Source organism: Spodoptera frugiperda, chromosome 26 (assembly GCF_023101765.2).
Source record: "Spodoptera frugiperda isolate SF20-4 chromosome 26, AGI-APGP_CSIRO_Sfru_2.0, whole genome shotgun sequence".
Lineage (NCBI taxonomy): Eukaryota > Metazoa > Arthropoda > Insecta > Lepidoptera > Noctuidae > Spodoptera > Spodoptera frugiperda.
Genome location: NC_064237.1, coordinates 2,245,513 through 2,269,955, shown reverse-complemented (window position 1 = coordinate 2,269,955; position 24,443 = coordinate 2,245,513). Strand labels below are relative to the sequence as shown.

Here is a 24,443-nt window from a genome sequence, read left to right as displayed (position 1 = left end):
ATAAAACTTGCTAGGTAGTTTTACTTGCAACTATTCGGCTAATAAGGGAATCTAAGTCCGTACTTTTGTTTGTAAATTAATTTTATATCCGTGCAGTCTCCTACGCAGTTGGCGTGAATCATGTGGAATAGTCATCGATTTCGTTTCGGAGAAATAACTACATAATATTGTATGAATGTTCTTAGACAATAATATTATGGTTTTGGGTATGGTTAAATTAAACCCTGCGTAGAATATAATATCTGCTGAATATAGTAAAGTTCGAGATCCATCAACTTTGATAGTAACGTCACGCCTTTAATTCCCGAAGGGGTAGGCAGAGGTGCTTATTACCACACGTAATGCCGCTGTACAATGTACACCCACTTTTCACTTTGTTAGTGGAAATGAAAAATTACATTCAGTGCAGCAAAGACATTCATAGCGTTTGCTTTATTTAGTCTATTTAGTCTTAAGATATTGAGCAATATGTGTAACACTTAAGAATTCTTACAAACCACTCACTAACCCACCATCCAATTCCCACAGCACCGGCCCGCCGCAACAAGCTATCAGACCTTCAAAGGCAGTTGCAAGTTCTGTCGAACATCGAGCTCTCGACGATCACGTCCAGTGGCCTCCCACTCCGAGAGATCCTGAGGAATGAGATCGATGACCTGATAGCCAGCGAGTGCATCTTCTGCGGCGAGTACATGATCAACTGCATTGACAAGCCGTTCATCAACGATGAAGACTGGGATAAGGTTATGAAGGAATGGGAGTGAGAGAACTATTATCTTTATTTATATGAAATTATCGATTTTGCTAGCAGGTCCATCTCCAATAGATTTACGACTTTATATCAAATATAATAATGTTGAAAATCTTATAAAGAAAGACAGAAAGAAGTAGATGGACCTGCTGGCCACTACTCAATATTAGTGTTGTATTTGATAGTCGATTTGTATATTCAAGATAAAATAGATATGTACGACGTTTAGCTATAAGTATATTATATAGTTGTAGTTAGGAAGTAGCAAATGCTTTATTTTCTTGTCCTTCTCTGATGTAATGTTATGTGTTAGTTTTTTAAGTTCTTTTTCAAGTGCAATGTAAACTGTTGATGAAAAGCTAGCTGTTATGTATTCTTTGTGTAGAATTGTAGATGTATTTAGTTGTGTAAGGCAAAAGTATCCATGTATGTGCATTGTGTATAATATTTAGTTTGCTGACTGATTTATTTAAGTGAAGTTTTATACTGTGATCTATAGGAAATCCTACCATCGTGGAGTCTAAATATTATAAAAGTAATATATTATTATGTATATTTTGTATTACCCAATATATGTAATGTAACCAATAATAAAACACTTATAAACGGATTCATTATTTATTCAGAAAATTGTGTTATCAAGTGATGATAAACAATAAATATTAAATATTAGGACAGGAGACCGTCAAATCCTAGAGGACAAATATCTTTACACATTTGTTTAATATTAAAAACGTAAAATGTACAAACATAAACAATACAATGTCAACACCTGTGTTATTTATGCACAATAATTAACACGAAGATTAAGGAAGGCTAACGAAGGCCTCGTGCGCGGATTACGACTGTGTATCTAATGAGACAATTCACTATTGCGAACTAACTTTATTGACTAGCAGCACCATCTACTTCCATCACCTGCTCCGACTTATCACCTTTATCGTCCACTTGCATTATATCTAAGCTTTCTTTCTTCTCCTCCACTTTATCTTCCTTATTACTATCTTCTTGCTTATTATCTTTCTTATTTTCTTTACTCTTATTCCGTTTCTTTACAACTTTGCCCTCCTTTTTGGGACCTTCTGCTTGTTCAGTTTTTGTTTCGTCTGTTTTTTCGGTAGGCGTGTCGTCGGGTCGTGTGTCGGCAGCTACTGTCTGTGTGGCCTCTTTATTGTCGGCTGGCGCCGCTTGAGGTTGCTCGTCTTGGGCCTTTGCCTCTGCAGGTACCTCCTGCGGTTTCTCAGCCTGAGCTTCCTGTGCCGCGGGGGCTACTTGTGCAGGCTGCTCAGTTTGTGCCTGTTGTTGGCCTTCTTCTTTGGTGGCTTCCTTCATTTCAACCTCGCCGTTTTCTGTCACCTGTTCAGCTGCCTGTTGTGCTTCTGTGTTCTCTTCCTTCATTTCTACATCTGAAGGCTGAGGTTCATTCTTAACGCCCGCGTTACTTTCTGCTTTGGCTTCTAATACAGCTATACATTTTTGGATACATTTGATGGCCTCCTTTCTAGCCTGCCGAATATTTTCTTTACCTTCGGTTTCAATAGTATCTAATTTAATGAGATTCCTAGTAAGCATTTCATCTAGGAACAAATATTTCTTATCATTTTTGGTACCACCGAAGTTTTCAACTTCAGTCATAAGATTTAGTACATCAGTTTGTATGCGGAGAATTTGTGTGATGGGATCATTGGCTGTGGGTTGTGGTTTGGGCTGAGGCGGAGTTTGCTCGCGCTGTGGCGCAGGTTGCGGCGACGGTTGCTTCTGTTGCGGGGCCGGGGCCTGCCTCTGTTGGGGCCTGGACGGAGTTTCAGTCTTAGGCGCAGTCTGTTCATGGTGCACTGGCACTTTCACAAAATGTTCTTCATGCGGATGTGGGTGTGCTTGGGGTTTTGGTGATTGAGAACGCTGAGGGGACGCACCGCGGGTATACGCGGCTTGCGGGTACACTTTTTGCTGTGTGAATGGTTGCGGTCCCTGCCTAAATCCTTTGTTGAAAGGCGTTCCAAAAGCCCTCGTGAAGTTAGGTGGATGATGGTAGGGAACTGAACCATCATCAGCGAAATACTGTTCTCTGTCAATGTGTGGCTGCGGTGGCGGCGGCACGTATGCGGGCTTGCTATCTCCGAAGTGTGTGCCGTGATCGACCGATTTGTTGATCACGGGCTCGTCCCTGCCCTCCACAAAGATGGGTATGTGTCGCACATTAGAGTGTTGCTCTCCGTGCTGTGGCGCGTGTTGTTCCTGGTGGTTCTGTCCACTCATTTTGAAGCTTTGGTTAGGAGGTGCGCTACTGTCTGGAGGCGCTGACATAGACCTCTGGTTTCTGTCGTCCGCATCGACCAAGCTAGGGTCGGCGGGGCTCTTCTGACCGAGGTCAACTGTGTTCCTTAATCCGTATTGTGGGAGGTGCGTCTGTGATTCAGGTTCTGAAGGTCCTGGTTGAGGTTCCTGTTCAGTCTGTGTGGCTGCAGTCTGTTGCTGCGCCGGTGGAGATTGTGGCGCGTGTTGCTGTGTCTGTTGCGGCGGCGGGTGCTCGTCACGAGGACCAAATCTGCGATTCCAATGTGAGGGAAAATGTTCTCTGAACTCTGGCGGGATGTCGTCAAAGGGAAATCTGTCGAAGCCACCAAAACTGTCGCCGAAATCTGGAATTACGAAACGTTTTTTATAAACACCTGCAAAGAAGAAGGTCTATTTCAGTAGATGTTGTGATACAGTACTACAGATATTTAAATGCTTAAACTTCTGTAGGTTCTGTAAACAACTGAAATGTGACCTTGACCTTTAAAATCAAATTATTAAATTACGATGGAAGAGATACATACCGTCTGTAGCGTCCTGGCTCGAAGGCCGCCTCTTTCTGGCCCAGGTGGCGGGACGCTGCCGCAGTCGCGCCGCTATGTCGGGATGCCGCGACGCAAGCTCGCTCCACGCGCCCGACCCTTCCTCCTCGTCAAACGGGAAACCACGCTGTTGAGAGAAACAAACGAACCGTTAGATTCATTGATTACATAAACCAATGACCATGACCAGCTTCAACGAAACTTCACAAGGACCATAAGTCATCCATTCAGCTGTATGTTCATAGAATATCTAGCATAGTATTAATGTCAGTGTGTCGATCGGCTAAATGGAATTCTATAATTGAGTTTATTTATAAAGTCACATGGCCAGGCAGCAGTGGCGGTCACTTCACAACGTGTGCGTTGTAATTCTAAACTTATTACATAAATAGTAAATTGCTATCCTCAGATGTCCAACAATAAACGAGTTAATTGTTGAGAGCTTCTCCTTAATACCATTGTCAAAAAAATATCCTCGAGATGACTGTCATCATTTAAATTGTTTAAAAGACACGTCAATACAGGAAACTCATTAAATGCATCGATTTCGCAAGTATCCGGATGGAACGCCGTATAAATATGTAAAGCGACAAGTGCAAGTAGCTATAATGCATTCCGTACTTTGAGCCACCTTACTAGTACAGTGGTATGATGGTGCGAAGGAGACGCAGTATACGTCAAAACAGAAAAGCTACATAGTAGTCACATTTGCGTCGCCAGATACAACCATATAAGGCAAGGACGGCCGAGGAAGTGACCTTACAGCAGAGACTTTCGTATTTTGATACTCCGGTATCATTACGCGGACGAATGTTCCAATGATTTGTGCAGTGCGAATAAATATTGATAATATCGATAAGTACTTATTATTGACAAGTTTGACATCAAACAATTTTTAATGAACATACTATGAAGCGATTACTTGTCGATGAATTGTGAATGCTAAGACGACGATAAAGAAATGCTTTAAAAGGGGACTTTTATTTTTTGGTAGCTATCAGAAAATAGATTGTAATCAGCAGTGGGCAATTGCCCCAATTAATGGATTGCAATTTTAAAGATAAACGTTACATTATTGCAAAGATTCGGAAAGTGACAGCTTATTTAAAAAATAAGATCTTAAACACAAAACGAATATGGTCAACCGTAGTCGATAAAGATCAAAAGTGTTGAAGAAAACAAAGAGTTTACCATCAAGATAATAGACGAGGAACCGAATAATATCTCTTACGTGGAAATAGACAAGAATGTTTATTATGTTCTGAAACCACACGACGTTACCATATAGCCATAGCATTATGTACAAAAGCAATACTGATGATTGTAAACGGTGACATCAGCGTGTAGGTTGAAATGAACAAAAACCGATGGAGATCGTTGCGTCATGCGATTGTCGACGATTGTTCGAATACGTAGCAAACGTGTGCCGGCGGGATGAGGGAAACTGGCACGTGGACGATCTCGTGACTGCACAAAGCTGCGGTTGTTGCAATTCAAAAATCACCTGTATTCACGAGGCCCTTCACAATTAATAATATAGTAATCTCGATAGCGTTCAATGAGGTCTATAAGTGTAAATATACTTGATATTCACACGTTGGTAATTATATTGTTGAGATAAGAGAGAGCGCAAAGGTGTCCTATTAATAAGTGGTGCTCTAATACTAACGCTATCAATCTTTATTTTTATACATAGTCCTACAGTTCAGTGAGCAAATTACTTTTATCTTTGACTTATTTTAATTAAAAAATATTTTCCACTTATATTCTAAGAGTAGCGTCATTCTTTTATTTAGTACGAATCAAGAAGTATAATGTCGTAGGTACCTACTTAAATTTCAATTATTTTTTTGCAGTTAGCTGCTTTTTTCATTTCTTTCAATCCTAGTCGAAAAAAGGAGCACCTCATTTTCTGGTATCAATTACGTCCAAAGTGCTGAATAATATTTTGGATACAATAACGATGTTGGGTGACGCAGACGAAGTCAACGACCGAAACATCAAATCTGACCGTCGAGCTGCCAGAACAAGCAGCAATGACGACAGCTAATAAAAGCTCAAAAGAAAATTAATATACGAGTTAGCCCGACAACCGAAACCAGTTCATCATTATTGTTTCCATCAAATCAGACTTTTGATGGTAGAACACATCGTAGATAAAACATTGAAACTGATTTCGCGATATCAAACGATGACCCACTTAATTTCCATAAGTAGAAACGTGATTCAAAGTGTGGGTTTGAACTGTTATTTCCACTAAGGTCTCTTTATGGTATTACATAAAACATCCGGTGATTACAAGTTTACCAAATAAAGACAATTTGTGGTCGATTTTCTTTCGGCTGAGGCAAATTAGCATAGGACACTAATCTCCGTGGGCGCTCGCCTGACGCACAGATGAAGGCACAGCTTTAAGTCTGCTTATGTACGTGAACGATACATTTTACCTCTAAGATCAAAATGACATCATCGTCTTAACTTAGTTTAATGTTTACCAAGATAATATTATAGCCTGAAACCGGTTGTCCATAAACATAAGATACGCGTCAAGTTTCTCTTCGTATTGCAAAAACCAATTTACCTACTGCTTCTATACATAAGAGCTAATTCATAGTTTGAAGTATTTGATAAGGACAAGCTAATGACGGAACCCAAAGAAAACATGAAAGCGAGAGATAATAATAAAATCACGTTTACAAATAGCATCGGTCACAGCTGGAAATATATTGTTTACGTTCGTAAAATCTAAATATCACGTGGATAAACATGAAAGTGGTGTCGTAATTGAAGTAAAAATCTCACGTAAAATCATGGTATCGTTTCGAGCAGAACCACTATTGGATATCGTAAAGTGAAGCACTATTATTGGGAGCGTATTTAGAGCGAGCGTGCACTTACAGATAAACAAAGCAGAAGGGTTTTAGCATAAACAGAGGCACGAAAGGTAAGTGAACTTCGTTTAAGAATAGCGATGACCAAATATGATGACCGAATGAACGTATTTGTTGGGTATATTTTATTTAAATTAATATTGAATATAATTTATTATTCCTATTTTGTTTGATTCACTTTTTCGTCAGCGTTAATTTTGGAACATAAATAGACTGGTACTTTTTTTAAACATCAACTTCATAAGTTCGTTTCTAGCATTATGTAGTTTCGATACATGGAATTAGGGTTTTTTATTGAGCAGTGGCTACGCTATACACGGTATTTCGATATAATATGTAAAATTGTAAAGCGACGCGTAGCCAATGACTCACGAGACTCAACACAACACGTCGAAATGTTTACAATGATCTCGTGTTAGTTACCGACGTTTTTATGGGCAAATACGCGAAGGCAGACTTCAGTGCTGAATAAATATACGTACGTATTTTTAAAACGTTTCATTTGAAGGAGTTCAAAACTAATACGAAAGTTATTATAAAATCGTATCAAGTCATTCAAGGTAGACAAAAGATAGAAAGATAAGCAGAAGGAAGTAAAAGAAAAAAAAATAAGCATTAATAACAATCAACTCTTTGGCAGATGAGAATATAATATAGGAACTGCAATTTCTACAAAAGATAAGGATTATCTTGGAGATTCAAGAGTGAATATGTTATACCGAGAAATGTAATTGCAAATTGGTAATAGCTTTCATGACTGTAAATCCATTACGTATTACGGATTAGTCATGAAACACCTTCGCTTATTTGAGCGAAGGTAACACCTGTGCTTCAGACAAGCAATGTCTTTGACCATGCTACCACCTGGCCAGATTCCAATTGCTAATATGACGAAGGAAAACATTTTGCAGGTCATTCTGCTCTCTTAAGCGGCCCTCGTGTTAGATCATCGGTTATTTAAATAGAATTCCAGTAATGGAAATCCACTTTCGTTACTTTTTATGGATAAATAATAAAATTAATATGAAAGAAAGCTAAGATTTGATTCGATATACAATGTGAAAAATAATTAATCCACATAAAAAATATTTTTGTTTGTATAAATACAAACTTTCATTGATAAGTTAAAGAAAACTATCTTCCTAATTCTAAATTGTTATCAACTACTGAAAAATATGGGATAACTTACTTCACCGCCATGGTATTCCGGTGGTTTATCCAATACAACAGGCGATTCCATTTCCTTATTACAAAACACTGGAATGTTTCACTAATAACCACTTCACAAGTAAATGTAAATAACGCGAAAGTATCGACGTACTTGAAGTAACGTTCGTCACTTAGTCTCGATTTATACTGCGGCGCTCGACGCTGTGCGATCGTATTTATACGGCTAGTGGGAGTGCGGCGCCACGAGTTCGCGGACCATCCGGAGCGTTCGAGAACAACTCGACATCGTTGCCGTACAATGAAAACACTCGACAGAGCGTTGCGCTAGGGCGATATACATCGCTGCGTCAGTTACAACAGCAATGTTTCGTACGTTGAACTGGTTGTATAAAAGCAGCAATGGACATGGTACATAGGTTATAGAGTCGATATTCCCGTGCATTTTTAAAGCGCCTGCGTAGCTTTTGTCTGGAAGCTTCTAGGGGTGGTTGAACGAATAGCGGCTGCAACCCCAACCCTTCGGAACTTTATGGAAAGTTCTAGCGCAAGATCCGTCTAGAAATTTACGGTGTAACACCTACGTCCTACGTATAAGCAAAATTGGATGATTAAATAAAAAAAAAAGTTTGTAAAAAACAGTCATTAATTTTCAGGTTGTGTGATTCATTGTGGACAATGATTTTATACTATAATGGACAACACAATGGCAATAACAGCTTGTATGAATTTATTTAATTTTTCCTTCAGCGTGCCTTATAAACCAATTGATTAATGTTGGGGTGTTGTGTTTATACAACCTTTGCACATTAATTTACGTTTCAATTGTTCTTTAATGAAAATGGACATTTAATGGCAAATAAGGTTTTGCAACTCAGGCGAGATATAAATTACAATTACTCTAATTATAATAATTAATCATAGTGGTATAGTTAATTTTAAAGATAATAATTTCGTATTTCTGTAACAATAAATAAAATGTATAAAAAGAATGGAATTAATTTTGTTACCACGTGGGATTTTTTCAATCGTATTAATGTTATACAAATTAAATGTTTCGTAAAAAGTTTTCTCTATATAGCAATAATTTTATTAATAATGTCACTTTATGGGCAAAGAAGTCACTAGTCATAATAAATAATTAAAATAGGTCATCATTATTTAATCTATTGAGAGCTGTTTCCGGAAACGCACCAATGAAAACAATACTACGAATATCTATTATTAAAACGAACCAGGTGATATATTATTATAAATAGCTCGGAGCCAAAATTGTCACAAAGCTATTATTAATACTGCAGTATTAATCATTTTCTATTATAATAATCACATCTCATTGTACAGATATTAATGGAGAAAAATAATAATCTGACAATTACTAAGTGCACCTTTTTTTGGAGGGAGTGAAATCATCCAATGACTTCTCCCTACCCTGGGCGAGGCAAGAGGGAGTGTCAGACTCCTACTGAGTAAATGTCCCTACTCCTGCTTTTCGAGCCGGAACCCCGGTAACCCGCTAGGCAGTCTGTAGGTTCGGGTACTAATTGCACCCTAATTCTAAGATATTCACAATATTTTGGTTAAAAATTCCTTGCAGGAACTACACAAAGTTCTTCCGAAGACGTTTATTTCAAGGTACTTCATGTAAATAAAATTGTATTACATTAAACGGGAGCTTTGCATTAGCCTGTTTTGGTTTGTTTCCAATGGCGACTCACAGGCGCCCCAATAATAAAGCACTTAACTGGGACTGTTTTGGCTTAAATACGTAATACGAAAGTATTTTGCGCAAATTGAAACTTTCATACCTTGAGTGGAGTTAAGCCAATCGAGGTACGAAAGTGTGTACTTGTTGCCCCTGTAAGTACTTTTTTGATAGGCAATTTGGCAGTTACTGCGAGTAGCACTAAAAAGAAATTGGAAAGGAACCTAACACGTTCGATACAAAAATATTAATATACATAGTACCTAGTAGTAAAATTTCAATACTATTAAACAATAATATTATGTTTCGAGTGATACACGGCCTCACAGAAAACCGACGACGTTGTTTGTGTGAGGTTACGAGAAGCCCAACTATGTCACGCCCCCTTCCCAATCAGCGATTCCCTAACAACCCTTAAATTCCAAACCCCAAAAGGCCGGCAACGCACTTATAACGCCTCTGGTGTTTCGGTTGTCCATGGGCGGCGGCGATTGCTTACCATCAGGTGATCCGTCTGCTCGTTTACCGGCTTATACCATAACAAAAATGCATAATGTTGGTGAATTGAAATACTTTCTTTATTGAAAAACACATGTTATTGGGTTATGTTTTGTTCAAACACAAATGCAAGGTCTATTTTAAACTTTGTTTACATTCTACCGTCAGTCGGATTGTGGTTTTACCTAATACAAAAACGAAGCGCTTTTCGTCGGACTAACCACAACATTATTATTCGTTTTATTTTACGACACGATAAATATGTCTTCAGCGCGGTCGAGACAACGTGCGACGTTCAGTTCGTTATTCTAATACCCACACAATATTTCAAACGTCATCGTGATGACGATGTCTTGCGAAAGAAAGAGGAAAAATTTTTAATTTTTCACAAAAATATTTATTTTTTAACAATCCTTTCTGTCTAGCTAAACATAATAGGAAATATTACCATACTTTAAAAATAAATGTTAATTCTTTAACGCAAAAAATCGCGAAGCAATGTAAACTGGAATGCTAAATCATTTGTTACGCAATATGCTCAACGCACTATTATCAGCTAACTGGTGTTTGGCAATCAATGCATGGTCAATGACCGAACACACCCGCATGGTGTTGAGGACGCAGGTGGAATAATAAGTTCCTCATTCATTCAGTTTTATTCAAAAATAATATTAGTTTCTGGGACAAAAAGGAAAGACAAGTCTTGATAGTAATTAACAATTTAAACTAAAATGTAATCAAGGTTATTGAACAAAGAAAAGGAAGTGTTAAAATTTACACGTCATGTCGCTGTAAATACTGCGTCGCGGTTGCTGTACCTTTTTCATGAACGCCAACTTCAACAGGTATGCAGCAGGGGCTATTTTTAACAGCTTTAATGTCAGGATTCTTACAGGAAGCTAGCATCGATAGTTCACATAGCGTACGAGTGATTTGGCTAAGCGTTTTTAATTAGCACAGCGCGGAGTTCACAGTATCAGAACAAGTGTTACATATGAATGAAATATAATAAAATTGAGAGATGAAACTTACGTGTAATATTATTCGCGACAATAAGTGAACGTCTTTGCGGTAAACCTCAACTGGAAATCATTCAGGGTTAATCAAAATACTATAAACAAGCGAAGTGGGACGCGCGGAGACGTAGGAGGGCAACTCGCTCCAAATACCTAACGATTCTTATAATAATGTTGAGCAATATGAAAACAATTCGACCCCTGGTTGCCACGGTGGACGAAATGTAACTGCAAAGATGTCGTACTATTTGCACGCAGATCATCTGAATGTCACACGCATCTATTGCATACGTCCTTATGAAGTGCATCAATGACATTTTTGGTGGCCATTGCAAGTCTTTAAGTTAATAGAAGCGTGTAAACAAAACATTGTATTGTTGGCAGCATCGTGTAATCGGTGTTACCAACAAATACAATATTTGAAGCTATTTATAATTTGTATATGGCACCGCACGTCCGCCCCAATACCAATGACTGTGGTGTACTCACGTTTCGCTTCATGTTGTACTGTCACAGAATTATCTCACGTTATTATATTTTTTAACTGCCGTTTTAACATTTATCTGCTGGAATCGACACTGAATTTTATATATCCGTCTTAGCACCACTCACTCGTTCACGTCTGCGCGTCGTTTTGCATGTGCTGTGGGTGGGTGCCGCGAATCACCGAAATAGAACTTTTGGAATAACACTACACAAATTATATTCCTTGCGTCACCGGTAACGTTTGACGAGATGAAGATCAAGAGCGTATACGCAGGCAGACATTAGGATTACACATGAAAATTGTCACACGTCTGTATTTATCATTAGAAAGCTAGACAAAACATTGAATTTAATTTTATATTTCTTATAATTGTCGCTGCAGGATTAATGCTTTTATTTAAGCTTGACAACTAGGTCCCTAAGGAACACCTATAGAAGAATGATGCTGTTATTGATGGTATTATTTCATACACAATAAAATTCATTGAAAGACATCTTCAAGTAACTAAGCAAAATACCCCAAATAATTTGTAGTTGCACTACAAGCTTTGTTGTAAACATTATTATGGTATAAAGCGACCGATGACATCTCAAAGGTCACTACGTTGTGATCACATAAGGTGGCACGTGCTCTGTTCTCGTTTTTCTTCCTCCATAGGTGCAGTAGAAGGGAAGTCCTTGAGCAGCCCACGGTGTACTGATTCATTATCACCCACGCGCACAAATTGCATGTTATTTCTCGATAGAACACTGCAGTGTTGCAAGCGATTTGCGGTTAGGGTTAACAACGTATGAAGTCACAAATAATTGGACTAATTTATCGTACTTAGCTTATATGTTTCTAGTTGATTATAAGAGATCTTCGGAGATAATCATAGTCCCTTTCCATATTAACGCATTTAAAGTATGTACGTATATTCTAAAGTCGATATGTTTTAAGACAGAGACATATTTGCTATACGCAAGAAGTTAATTTCTGCAATGAAATAATAAAACAATTTACTAAAACGACCGTTGGTAAATACATATTTTGTCACTATAAAAACTATTTTGTGTTTGATTCAACCCTAGCATGTAATGGGAGGAAAATGGCGCTGGTGTTAATGAGGATAAATGATATGTTACTGTCTTTTATTCCGGTGGCTTATTTCATCTATTTGATGTTCCTGAGATTATATTTCATTGCCTTAGATCACGTTTCCTGTAATTTGTCAAACACCGCATGAGCTGGTTAGACTTAGATCATTTCTTTATGAATAAGTCATCTTTGAAATGCATCTCTAGTATTTACCTAACAATTGGATACAAACTTAAAACGTTTTAATACAATTTTCGGTTTGGAAGACTAACAGATGTTTCTTGGCATAGACATTTTCATTACAACACACGAAATGACACTTATAATGTCAACAGCAAAAGTACGTGATAATTTATATGAAGCTCCGTAATTTCAGTACAACAATTCATAGGAAATCTAGGTCCTAACGTAAATTATTTAGATGACCTTGTCAGCTATTATTCAGTAGGTACTCGTGTCATGAAATATTTTTACATTATTTGCAAATTCACGCTAATTATATCACGCGATATGAGTATTAAACTAATCATTTAACATAATAAAAAGTAATACTGAAATGAATAACTAAAAATCTTTGTAATCTCAGTTTATACAAGTTGTTATGTACTAAGCCTGCAATAAATAGGACATCACTTTCTAAATCGGCCAAATGTAATATTTGTTAACATAACATTGTAACCATTTTGGCGGCCTAAATACTTGTAGAGTAGGTACGAATGTGAACATAATTTTTATGTACTCCAGATCTGTCAAATCTTTTGAGAGCGTTACGTGTTCTTGCGTCAATCCTATGTTGTATACGTTCCAATTGTATTCGTTTAAAATTGTGATCTTGGTGGTATAATTCAATTACTTCAATTCCGTCTGCACTTGAAATCAGTTTTAATTAAAAAGTTTGTCTGGTTAATTTACGCAAAGTTATCGTGAAGTTCATTGTTTCATTCACTTCTTGGCGTTTTAGAGAAGGTTTGACTGCATCAGTTCGCTAAGCAGTTTTTTTATTCTAATGACACAAAAAGTGACAAGTTCAATCAAAATGACCTCCATTGGTAACGATCTTTTAATTTAATCTTCATTAAAAGGAAGCATGAAATTGGTTGATTCTATCATTCATCAGACTATGTCGAATCATTCGGTTACAGTCGATCAAGTTTACGACATGTGTAATTGGCATTTATTACCCTTGAACTTCCGAATTGGGTCGCCAGACTTGTTTTACTCTTCTAGAGATAGAAAACAATTGCCTAGATAAATTAAATAAACTACATTCCGAAGCGTCAGCGATATTCGTTGGTTTCTGGTGGAAAATAGAATTTAGAATAAAAAGTTTTAGCAGCTTTGTTTAAAGTCTTTGGGGAAAACAGACGTGTTTTAGTAATAAGAATGAAGTAAAATAAGCGAACTTTAAATAATTAAACTTGCAATATTAAAACAAGCTCTTAATTAATAAAACGGGAACGCCCATGCAAGGGAAACGACCGATAATTCCGTTTCTGGGAAATGCTAAAATAACTTTTGAGTAATGAATTATTCAATTAAAGTTATTATGACTAGTAAGATAGAGGCTTCAAGTATCAGAGTTCATTACGATCCATTCATTATGGTCCTTGGCAGTGATAACTTGACTTCTATTTAATATGCAACTGTCATTCATTATTATAACAACCACATATTCGATAATGAAATATCAGCTTCTGAACTCATTTTATGAAGCTTTTTTATGGATTTTAGTACAGAAGCACCTAAAGGGCCGACAGATAACCTCTATTTTTGCAACAGATCTACATTTTACAAACATTTTCAGTTATAAAAAATATGGAGACACGGCAAACATTATGGTCCCAAAGTTATTCGGATAGAAAGTCCTTTTAAAATATCTGCACTGCACTTAAATGTATTAAAGAATGTTTGCAAATACCTATAATATGCTGGTAATATGATTAGGTACACATTTGCACAGACAATATTTATACCGTATAGGAAAATTGTTAAGACGTGTATCATATTAGCATGACTTATGTAACTAGTGTATGCACCCGGATCTCTAATGAATTTACCTGACTTTGTCCTTCCACATATTTCCTTATGAAGCTGATTTATCGGTTACCAATTTGTATATTTATTTACATTTTATATGTGAAGTTACATTTCGGAGAAAGCAAAAGTTGTTTTGTTATTTAAAAAGGAGTAACGTGTTTAACGTAGCTTAGTGAACGCATCGAATTGGAATGTTATGTAAACATATTTAAAAGTATTTTTGCATATTATTTTCTTTGAAGTATTGGAGTGTTTTGCAGACTTTGCAACAGTATGAAACGAAATTCGAATGACTAATGTTGACAGGTGCAGCGACTTATTGTGCCTATTGCTATGCACTTGTACTGATTATAGGTAGTCATTATTTGATTTGCAAACTTTCATATTTAACTTTATTTCTTTGTTCAGATTCATAAGATTTTAGTTCCTTTTTAAATCACGCTACTATATCGACAAAGTACTACGATCTGCCTGTTTAATAAAAAGGTTATTAAGTATAAACTATCTTAAATTACAATTAGGAACGAGGTACTCGCGTAATAAAACCGAAGTAGACCTAGTTAATCCAATAAAGCGGCTATGAAATCGATTAGACACCTCGCCAGTCAATCTATCACATTGCTGGCACGTCAAACAACTGTCAACAATGTCAAATTCAGTCCAAATAAAAAGCCCAACGTTCGTAGATACGTGTTACTGATGTGGGTAACAATATATCGTTGTTTTATGATACAACATAGCCGTGAGACGACACGCTTCACGCTCTGACGACTCGAAGCATTCGTATTGTTCTAAATATTGCACAGATGCACAATTTCAGACCAATACAATAATAAATTGTGTAAAATTCTTAGAACTACCAAGTACTTGTGAATCATCGATTGCCAATCGTTTTATGAATGAACAATTCTCGATGACAATTTCAATATTTAAATTGCTGAAGTATTGTTTATTGTGAAGAATTTAATGTTTTGCAGTTTTATTGAATTTTTATTGTGTTGATAAATATTACTTAAATAGATTCATAGACGTTAGAAATGAATGATGAATTCGGCTAGAAGCAGAAGCTTTAAACAGCCGAGACTGGACGTAATAAATCAAAGGATGACACTAGGTTCTGAATAATTAATTAAACATTACTACTTAGTTAAATCAAGTGAGACATACAATTAGTATGCATTTGGAATTACAATAAGCGTTAACGAGGATAACGAGCATCTTTATGGCAACTTAAGTATGGGATGTCCTAACCATATACCAATATGGGACCTACATTTTGGAACAACATGAGACTATTTGAAAAACCCTAGGTCTAAAATCTAGTTTGGAATAGGAAAGTGTATTCAACAACAAGCAGAAGACAGACAATATCAATGAACTCATTTTCTAGAAGGCTAGTTGTATCTGAATTGCAAACATAAATAATGGGGATTAGTCGTGTCGCGCAATTACATCTAGCTTGCATTAATCCTTTGTGTTCAAAGACTTTTCTTCATTTAATTCTCTCTTAATAGTTGTATGTCGAATAATAAATTGGTAAATGTAGTTTTTAAAACTGCACGACTATAAATTGTGCAAGTAACTGAATAATTAGTAATCCCGGTTGGCGCCTGATAAAGTATGCAAAACAAAGCGGCGCCAACCACTGACTGCAGAAATAAACAATAATAAATGGTTCAGTTTACTTGAACTCAAAATGGGCTTACCATAAGTATCAAGTAAAATACTCAAGACATTAAATGTTATGATTCTGACAAAAGACAAATAAACTTCACAAAAGATGAAATATAAAAAGTAACCGTGGAGCAGTAATCGTTCATCAAATACGCTTTAGTCACAAAGTTTAGTATAGCCATAAAAACTGAATAATCGAAGCCATCCAAATTGATTTTTAAAGGTTTCCACAAATCGCCTTTACGTATTTTATTTACATTATCGATTTTAAATACGTTTAAATCCCTAGAATGTAGTACGTTGTCATTTTAGATACATTATCTAAATGAAGTCACCGTAAGCTACAGGTAAATACGAACATTAAAGTGTGCCAAGTCCAATTTTACGCAGTAGTGGGACGACTTCCAGTACGCATAAACTCAGGTAGACGATATTTTACGCTTTCACTAATGAGATAAGGCACCGAAGAGAATTTGGCTCAAGTTTGGTACGAACTATCCAAAACATAAATCAATATTTAACGTTTTCCAATTATTCACAACCAAAGTATGAACTGCCGAAAAGGGAATCAACGAGATTGCGAAACGGTCTCTTGGCTTTTGATCAGAGACATGAAAAATTACACCTCATAAAATTCGCAGTGATATAAAAAAGGGAATCATACCATAAATCTGAAGACCAATTACGAAACCATAACATGTGCAACAATCTGACAACGTATAATTAAAATATTTAACGCTACTCAGCACATTAATTATACAGAAATTAAAACAATACGTGTACAGGCAACATGAGTCAACACGCGATGATTATTCATTAAATTGATTACGATTGTAACAGCATCATTGTCTGAAAACATATGTTTCAGTAATAAAATAATTTTACATCAAAAAATTATTTTGTGGAAAATAAAGACTCGTTTTAACATTAACAATGAATTCTTGAGACGGTACGTGGCATGAACTTCAAAGTAAGTAGTTTCTAAGATTCACAAAGGACCAAAGAATATCGATAGCTTTGACGGTAGAACATCTGTTCTTTATTTCACAGTAAAAGTCGGGCAGCCATAGCAGAAAGCGATCAGTATTCAGATAGCAAATGCAATTTATATCTTACGGATAGTTTGCATGCAGTTTACACGAATGCACTTTATATGTGCCAACGAAGAGGCATAACATGCCGTGTTTACGGTAATTCCTAGCATGTGCTACTGACATAGTAAGGAGCAGGCCTAGACGCCAAGTTGCTTAGATAGGTCAGTACAATAGATTACAGCTACTGTTGTGAAACAACTTCCTCCACACAAAACAGAACTTCAATCTTTGAACCAACCATACAACTTATGCGGGGTTTCATTGCTAAATGCCTGCAAATTGTATTCTGAACTACCTGCTAACCAGTTTAGGGAACGGACTGTTCCTGTAACATGGTTGCAAAGGTTTGACGTAGAAGGCAAATAATTTCTTAATAAAATTATTCTCGATAGATATAAGACGTTTTAAATAAGATTTCACATGAAACACTGGAGAACATAAAAAGTTAATTTGTTTGTTATCACAAAACACGTCGACTGGCCAATTAAAAATTTCATTGAAGCCATCAAAGTTAATATAGGCAAGTGACGTAATCTAGTTTCTGTAATCCTCTTTGCACGTAAATCATTCAAGTGTATCGTCAGGTCTTTTCGCGTTTCAATGGCGACGACGGCAGCTAATGACAAAGAATAATGGGTCCTTTACTTCATTTAATTAATTATAATATGTATAATACACACTTAACTTACGAAATTGTTCCGAGGCTGCTTGCCTGGATTTATGTTACGAAAGGGACTCATGATGTCCTATGAACGCGGCGGCCAACGTCCCACAGCGAACTGACAAGTTAACATATCTTGGCTTGCGTAAAATTCTATTATCATAATTAAGTTGTACTCAATGTGTAATAGACACAATACTTGGTCATCTATAAAATTCATGAACAGCTAATTTAGGTAGAGTTTATGACTTATGAGCGTCTAAACAGCATTAGGGCGAGGCCTAACATGTCAGTGAGACCAAAAACAGACGCAGAGGTTTCAGCGTTGTGCAAACAAAGCAAGTAATAAAATATTGGCAGGATGATGAATGGCTGCAGCAATGATACTACACCTACCAATACGCCCACAGACTTTGTTGGAGCCAAAAAAATCATGAACAACACAGTGAAACCATTCATTACTTCTGGGGAGGCGGCAACAAAGATTACTCATGTAGTAATGAGGATATGTATGTATTTACCAACTGTCAAGCAGCACTGTACGATACGGAACAACACATGTATGTATGTACTATCAAATTGAATATTTAGCAAACAAGTGACGACCTCGAATTAAATTCGTTTTACATGCTTGTTTATCACCTTTCAAAACATAGGTACGTAATGCATGCTACACATCTTACGATTTTACTGTGCAATTTAACTGTACGGTTAAAATGAACGGTGTGTAGTCTGCATTTAAAACACCTCGCTCGTATTGGATACATACATTTTCTGTATGAAGAAAATATTACAAACTCACTCACTTGATACTTAGGTAGATGATGAAAAGGCTTTTATGTTTAAGCTAGAAAGGACATTAACAACCCTCTAGTATCTCTGTATTATAGTTTCCTTTACGACCACTTTGGATCCATTTCCGTACCAAGTTCCGAAGTAAAATGATGTAGCCAATAATGACACTCAACTGGTTAACGACCTCCGTCCTACAAAAAGGTTAATATTTTCGCTTATACACCTAATTGCATAAATCATGACAATCACAACAAATGCATGACATTACGACAACAAATACTTATACGATTTGGCATTTCAAATGTTTCAAAAACCGCCATTACGCTGTTGTTAAACGTTTTGTATACGGACTAAACAAACAAAATGCGAGGAATTTGTATGACAGAAGCACCTCGCTGCGGCTTCTGAGAAAAACACGACATTCAAGGTGAGATAAGTACGAACGGAGAACAGCGCAGAATCTGTATAGCTATAGTTATGTCGCGCTAATTGTTAGACGTGATTAGAATTGTATTTTTTATTCATAAGCTAACAATTACGGGCTTCTTTATTTTAGTTAAATGCTCGGAATACCCCAACACGCACAAACGAACATTCTTCTAGTAGAAATAATGAATTTTTATGTCAATTTATATTTGTATGATGGTCTATAGTTCTGTACCGACGCCAATGATTAATCTTTGTCTACAAAAGCCTTAATGGTTTACCTTTACAAATATTTAGTTTGACCTATTTCTATTTGTGAACAACAATTCTATGAATCATACTTGAAAGAAAAGCAGACTAAACAGTATGATGCCCTAATATGGTTCTTTATTATACCCTGTTCAATCACCGCTAATTTATTCTACACCTTTTTAGGTGCAGACATGTTAATAGTAGCCAATAGGGAAAGGGGATTTTATGGCACCCAAATGGATCCCGGCTTAAAATGTCCTAATTCAACCAAACATCTCAATCGAAGGTAGTATTGCGTAAAAGTAATTGCTGTATTTAATTAAGTGTTTATGCCTCATCTAAAAGAGAACTAATTCTTTATTCCAAGGAGAAATGAGCTGCTTGGATAGGATTTTATTAATTAATCGGGGTAATATTTAATTGGCCTGAAAATTTGAATCAATGGCCATAAATTAACTTTATTTAGGCGAGCTATTAAAGTAGAGTTACGAATTTATGGCATTCACGTTGCGCACAAAGCTAATTCCTACGTAAATTGGTTTAATACGATATTATAATGCTAAGTACGTACGTACCGCTCATTACCGAACGGTTTATTGCGACATTATTGAATCGATAAGATTATTATGTGCATCTTATGTTCTGATATGCATGAGAATTAGTACATAATGCACGCTGCAGTGCTAAGGAATAGTCACAAGATTATTTATGAGGTGCAATAAATCATCGAGGATAATAATAAGTCGTCATTATTAGCGCAAACTGGTTTCTTCGCGGAAAATATACAAAAAATATCTGGTTGTTGGTTTGTGAATGTATTGGCTAAGATTATTAATGTGATTTGATAGGACTTTTTAACGTTTTGGTAACTGGTTAGTAACATGTGTCATGATAGTAACTTGTCATTCTGTCCAATGACCTTGTTCTAGGCTTCGCTCAATTACATTGTAGGCAGCACTTCGTTTTAGCAAGATTTAACTGATTGCCATGCATCATCCAAATCCAAAATACACTATCGAGGATATATGTACTGATATTTATAAGTCAGACCCATTGTTTGTAGACACAGATTTCCTTGCAAAAACGAATTCAAAAGATACTGTTTTCGCGGTAAATAAAATTGCAAACAATATCAGTGGGATATTATTAAAGAAGTGTTAAATAAAGAAAGAGAAAGACATATCCTTTCTGTAATTTATTCACGTCTTAAAACGCGGAAGGAGAACAGCCATTGAAAGTAGTAGAACACCTACGGTTGAAGCGTTTTGCACATGATTGTCGATTACGTAACTAAATGATGATAAATGGTTCTATAAATACGACGACAGACGATTTTGCCTCATTAGACGAAAATGTACACCAGATTTATACGTAGCCTGCATACGTTTGAAGCTATTTTACATAAGTAGACATATTTTAATGAAAACAGCAATAACTGCTTTGAAAGTAAAGGGATCTAAAATCATAAAAAACACAAAGTTCCTCCATGATCACGGCGCTTGTAACGAATGTCGAAATATCGGAAACTCACAGAAATTAATAAACACGGTAAATATCCCGATTTAAGTTCTAATGATATTACTAGTGACCATGTCAGTTTAAAAACATATAAAACATACGGTCTAGGTCCTTTTAAACCTATTCTGTAAACTATATTCTACCAGATTGGTACTAATTTTGATACCCTTATCATTATCAACAGTTCAATAAACTATGAAAGCACGGCATAAAAATCTTGTTGCATGGCAACTAGGTGACTATGATCTAATAAGGGTCCTTAAGTATCATACCAAGTATATTCTCGTTTGAGCTATTATGTGCCGTCGCAAAGTAGCTGTGCGAGAAAGATGAGCAGACTCGAGTATACAATATCGATAGTAACGGATTAATCTTCAAGCTCATCTCTGGTGATTTCTACCAGGGATGTGCTATGCTACGTTGTTTTGGATGCGTTTGGCTTCCACCAATCATATTCATTGGTACATATATAAGTAGTTAAGCACTGGTGAAAACGGACTCAGGACTATTAATATGCGTGCTATGGATGCCGTCCCTACTATCGATACATCGTATACTTGAGCTGTTCATCTTTCTCGCACAGCTACTTTGCGACGCAACACAGCTACATAGCTCGGTAGAAACAGTCACATAATTTCACAGCTCAGCTTACATCTTCGTAGCATAACTACATAGCAAGCACATCTCTGGTGGATAAGCACCCTGAAGCTAAAATAATAATGTCGCCACGTCCAATGTATTTAGTCATTAGAGAAATCAACTAAAACAAGAAAGCAAGACTTAATTAGATAATAACTTATCAGTCAAAAACCTGATTATCGAACTGGTGACAATCACACGATGTTATTTGGGGCAAATCGTATAAAACGGCACGAAGATACACGCAATCGCGTGTACAATATTATTCTAGTATACACGAGCGTATGTAGTTGCGTATGTAAATATTCTAATAACAGTTAATCGAGTGTGGCCACCACAAAAATGTTAGCCCCACCTAATTCGCCAACTCGTGACGTCAATGAAGATCTGTACATTACTATTACTCGGTATATTATCACTATTAGATACACGTTAGTTATATATATCACCAACGAAACTTTGTGGTTACGTATTCATAGTAGGAATAATTTGTATGCCATGAAAATACGATTGGTCGTAAAATTGTGACAATGAATCGACTTAAAATCGATTACTTTGAATAAAGAGTAGACACTTCTTTCGAACTCTATTCTTCATTCAAAAGAATCGAGTCCAAAAGGGTTGATAACATAGATTTTAGTAAAAATATTATGCAATTAAACTTTATATTTAAAAAAGAAGGTAGGAAGACAATTACAATATCAATGCTGATGGTAGACACATTTTTTTAAAGGGGTAGGCATTAGCCTGATAACATTCTTTTAGGAATAATATATACAATTACTGCTGTATTTATTACCTAAATAGAACATAATAGGTATTAGTTCCAGCAGTGACTAATTTTACATACCCACTAACAAGTAATGGGTGTGGGAACAGGATTCAGTTAGTCTATTCAATACCGATAAATTAGACATTTTCAATGAACAATACTATTGTAAACAGTTTTTTATTGAAAGATTTGGATGATGTACAACAAAGCCAAAATAAATGTGTCATAGATTAGAGTAGGTAATCATTGCAAGGCATTTAGCTCATGTTGCATCATTTGTGTTTTTTTTTTTATTTCTGGTTCCTTAAAGGTAATTCTATTTTAAGCAATCGGATTAGGAATAGTGGCCTCAATAGGCGGAAATTTCAAAAGATAGATTTAAGATTGGCATGTTATAAGTCTGTCTTTGCCTTCTTTTAGTAATTCTACACTAATGACATTGCTTTACAAATATTATTCTACCCTTCATTGAATAGTCTATAAAATAAACTAAAAATCACGATTTATTCACATGGAGAAGAAGCTCTACTAAATTTGAGTCACAGAGGAATTCTTGGAGTAGGCTGTAAGTCAGCTTCTAGCCAGTATGCTGCACACAACATCGCCGCTTTTCATCACAATAGTTAGTATAAAAAAGTTGTCTATAAAATAACTTTGAATTATGCATAAAACAGTGTCATTGAGTAAAACACATATTTCAAATTCCCAGACTTTCTTCTCTACCATTCAGCGTCTAGAACCATTTCAATGATTTGGCTAGCCACCAAACTATTTCAATAAACTTATACAATGCTGTAAATAATAAAAATTCTCTTTTTCTGTTGTTATCATACCAATACTTTCACTTTGAAGGATTCTTTTCAATGTGTACAAAACTTTCTAGTTGCATATTATGCATTCACACCCATATTTGATGTGAAATGGTGACTATTTCAGAGGTAAGATCCTTAACTATACTTATATGTGTGACATGTAGGAAATCCATATAGGTTTCCTTAAGTTGAAAGCTATGGGGGTAATTTACATTAAAATTTGAACTTTTAATATAAGTATGAAACAATTAAGTAGTTTTATTTTGGTAGTAGTTCTATAATTTCTTTTTAATCCTTAAATGTAATAATTATGCAATAATATTTGCCATGGTCATGTGACTTGAAAATATTGCTATATATAATTCTAATAAGAAACAGTATTGCTTCCACCAATATCTGACATTATACCAGCAGCGACTGACACCACATATAGCCGAGAGCAAACAGTTCATACAAGTGTAGACACATCAATATTTGACATCTCATGGTCCCAACACTTGGCTGTGCTGTGCTGCAAAAGGACTTCACAATTTTGGCACAAATTTCAAACCAATCACAGTTAGAGCATCACAAACTCACATCAAACTCCACAAATGAATGACCAATTCATGTCCAAATATTGGTTTGTCTACAATCCACAACAGAGAGAGACAACAAATGTGACTAACCTCAAAAGCAGGCAGTTAGGAGGCACTCGGGAACACTTGTGTTATAGCAGGCACGCATCAACCTTCCTGTGGAAGACCACCATATCAGACCTCTAGCGACACCGACATTTTGATCCCAAATTAATGTTAATTAATATATTAGTTATTACACAGTCAAGGATACTACTGTTGGGTGTGTGCCAAAAATGTGCTGCAACTGTAAGCAAGCAAAACTGAAACTCATCAGTGCAATCGTCACAGTACTTTACACAGGAATATGCTGTATTATTGGGTTAGTGTGTCACAAGTGTTATTATTGCCGACCAATGTTGACTGCAGTCAAGGGCGCCTGTATGCTCGGACACAGGACGGAAGCAGTGTTAGAAAGATACATGCAACACATAGCAACGCTGCGCACGACACCGCTACAGATATCGGAAGGAAATAAGATATCATATAACCATCACTTACGAAACTTCCTCCTCTTAAAGGCATCTCACGCACTAAATAAAACACACAAATATTGTCACGGCAATGAACTGAGTATCAACACTCGTTTCACATACACAGTCTTCGCACTTTATAACAATTTACCAATACAATTCAACAGCAGTGCAGCGACAGCAAGTTGTCTGCAGATTGCAGATGAAAATTTGACAGTAGAAGCACTGCTTGAAGTGCTTG

At 36.3% G+C, this 24,443-nt stretch overlaps 2 protein-coding genes across 6 annotated transcripts in view; one reads left to right on the top strand and one right to left on the bottom strand.

Moving 5' to 3' along the window:
- Window positions 1-1,361, top strand: part of LOC118264090 (vacuolar protein sorting-associated protein 18 homolog) — a 12,802-nt gene extending 11,441 nt beyond the window's left edge. For both annotated transcript variants that reach the window (XM_050705170.1, XM_050705169.1), the window contains one exon: window positions 529-1,361. In XM_050705170.1, the coding sequence (XP_050561127.1) occupies window positions 529-764 (236 nt within the window). In that variant the 3' untranslated portion in view covers window positions 765-1,361. The remainder of the gene's footprint in view (window positions 1-528) is intronic.
- Window positions 1,351-24,443, bottom strand: LOC118264804 (BAG domain-containing protein Samui). Of its 4 annotated transcripts, none has more exons than XM_035577452.2 (3): window positions 24,231-24,443; window positions 3,574-3,718; window positions 1,351-3,393 (listed from the first exon to the last, which is right to left on the bottom strand). In XM_035577452.2, exons 1-3 carry the CDS (start codon window positions 24,252-24,254, stop codon window positions 1,637-1,639), a joined length of 1,926 nt encoding a protein of 641 aa, XP_035433345.2. In that variant the 5' UTR covers window positions 24,255-24,443; the 3' UTR covers window positions 1,351-1,636. The 4 variants fall into 4 exon arrangements, with proteins under 4 accessions (XP_035433345.2, XP_035433344.2, XP_035433346.2 ...); XM_035577451.2 differs by lacking the exon at window positions 24,231-24,443 and adding an exon at window positions 17,927-17,992; XM_035577453.2 differs by lacking the exon at window positions 24,231-24,443 and adding an exon at window positions 11,358-11,520.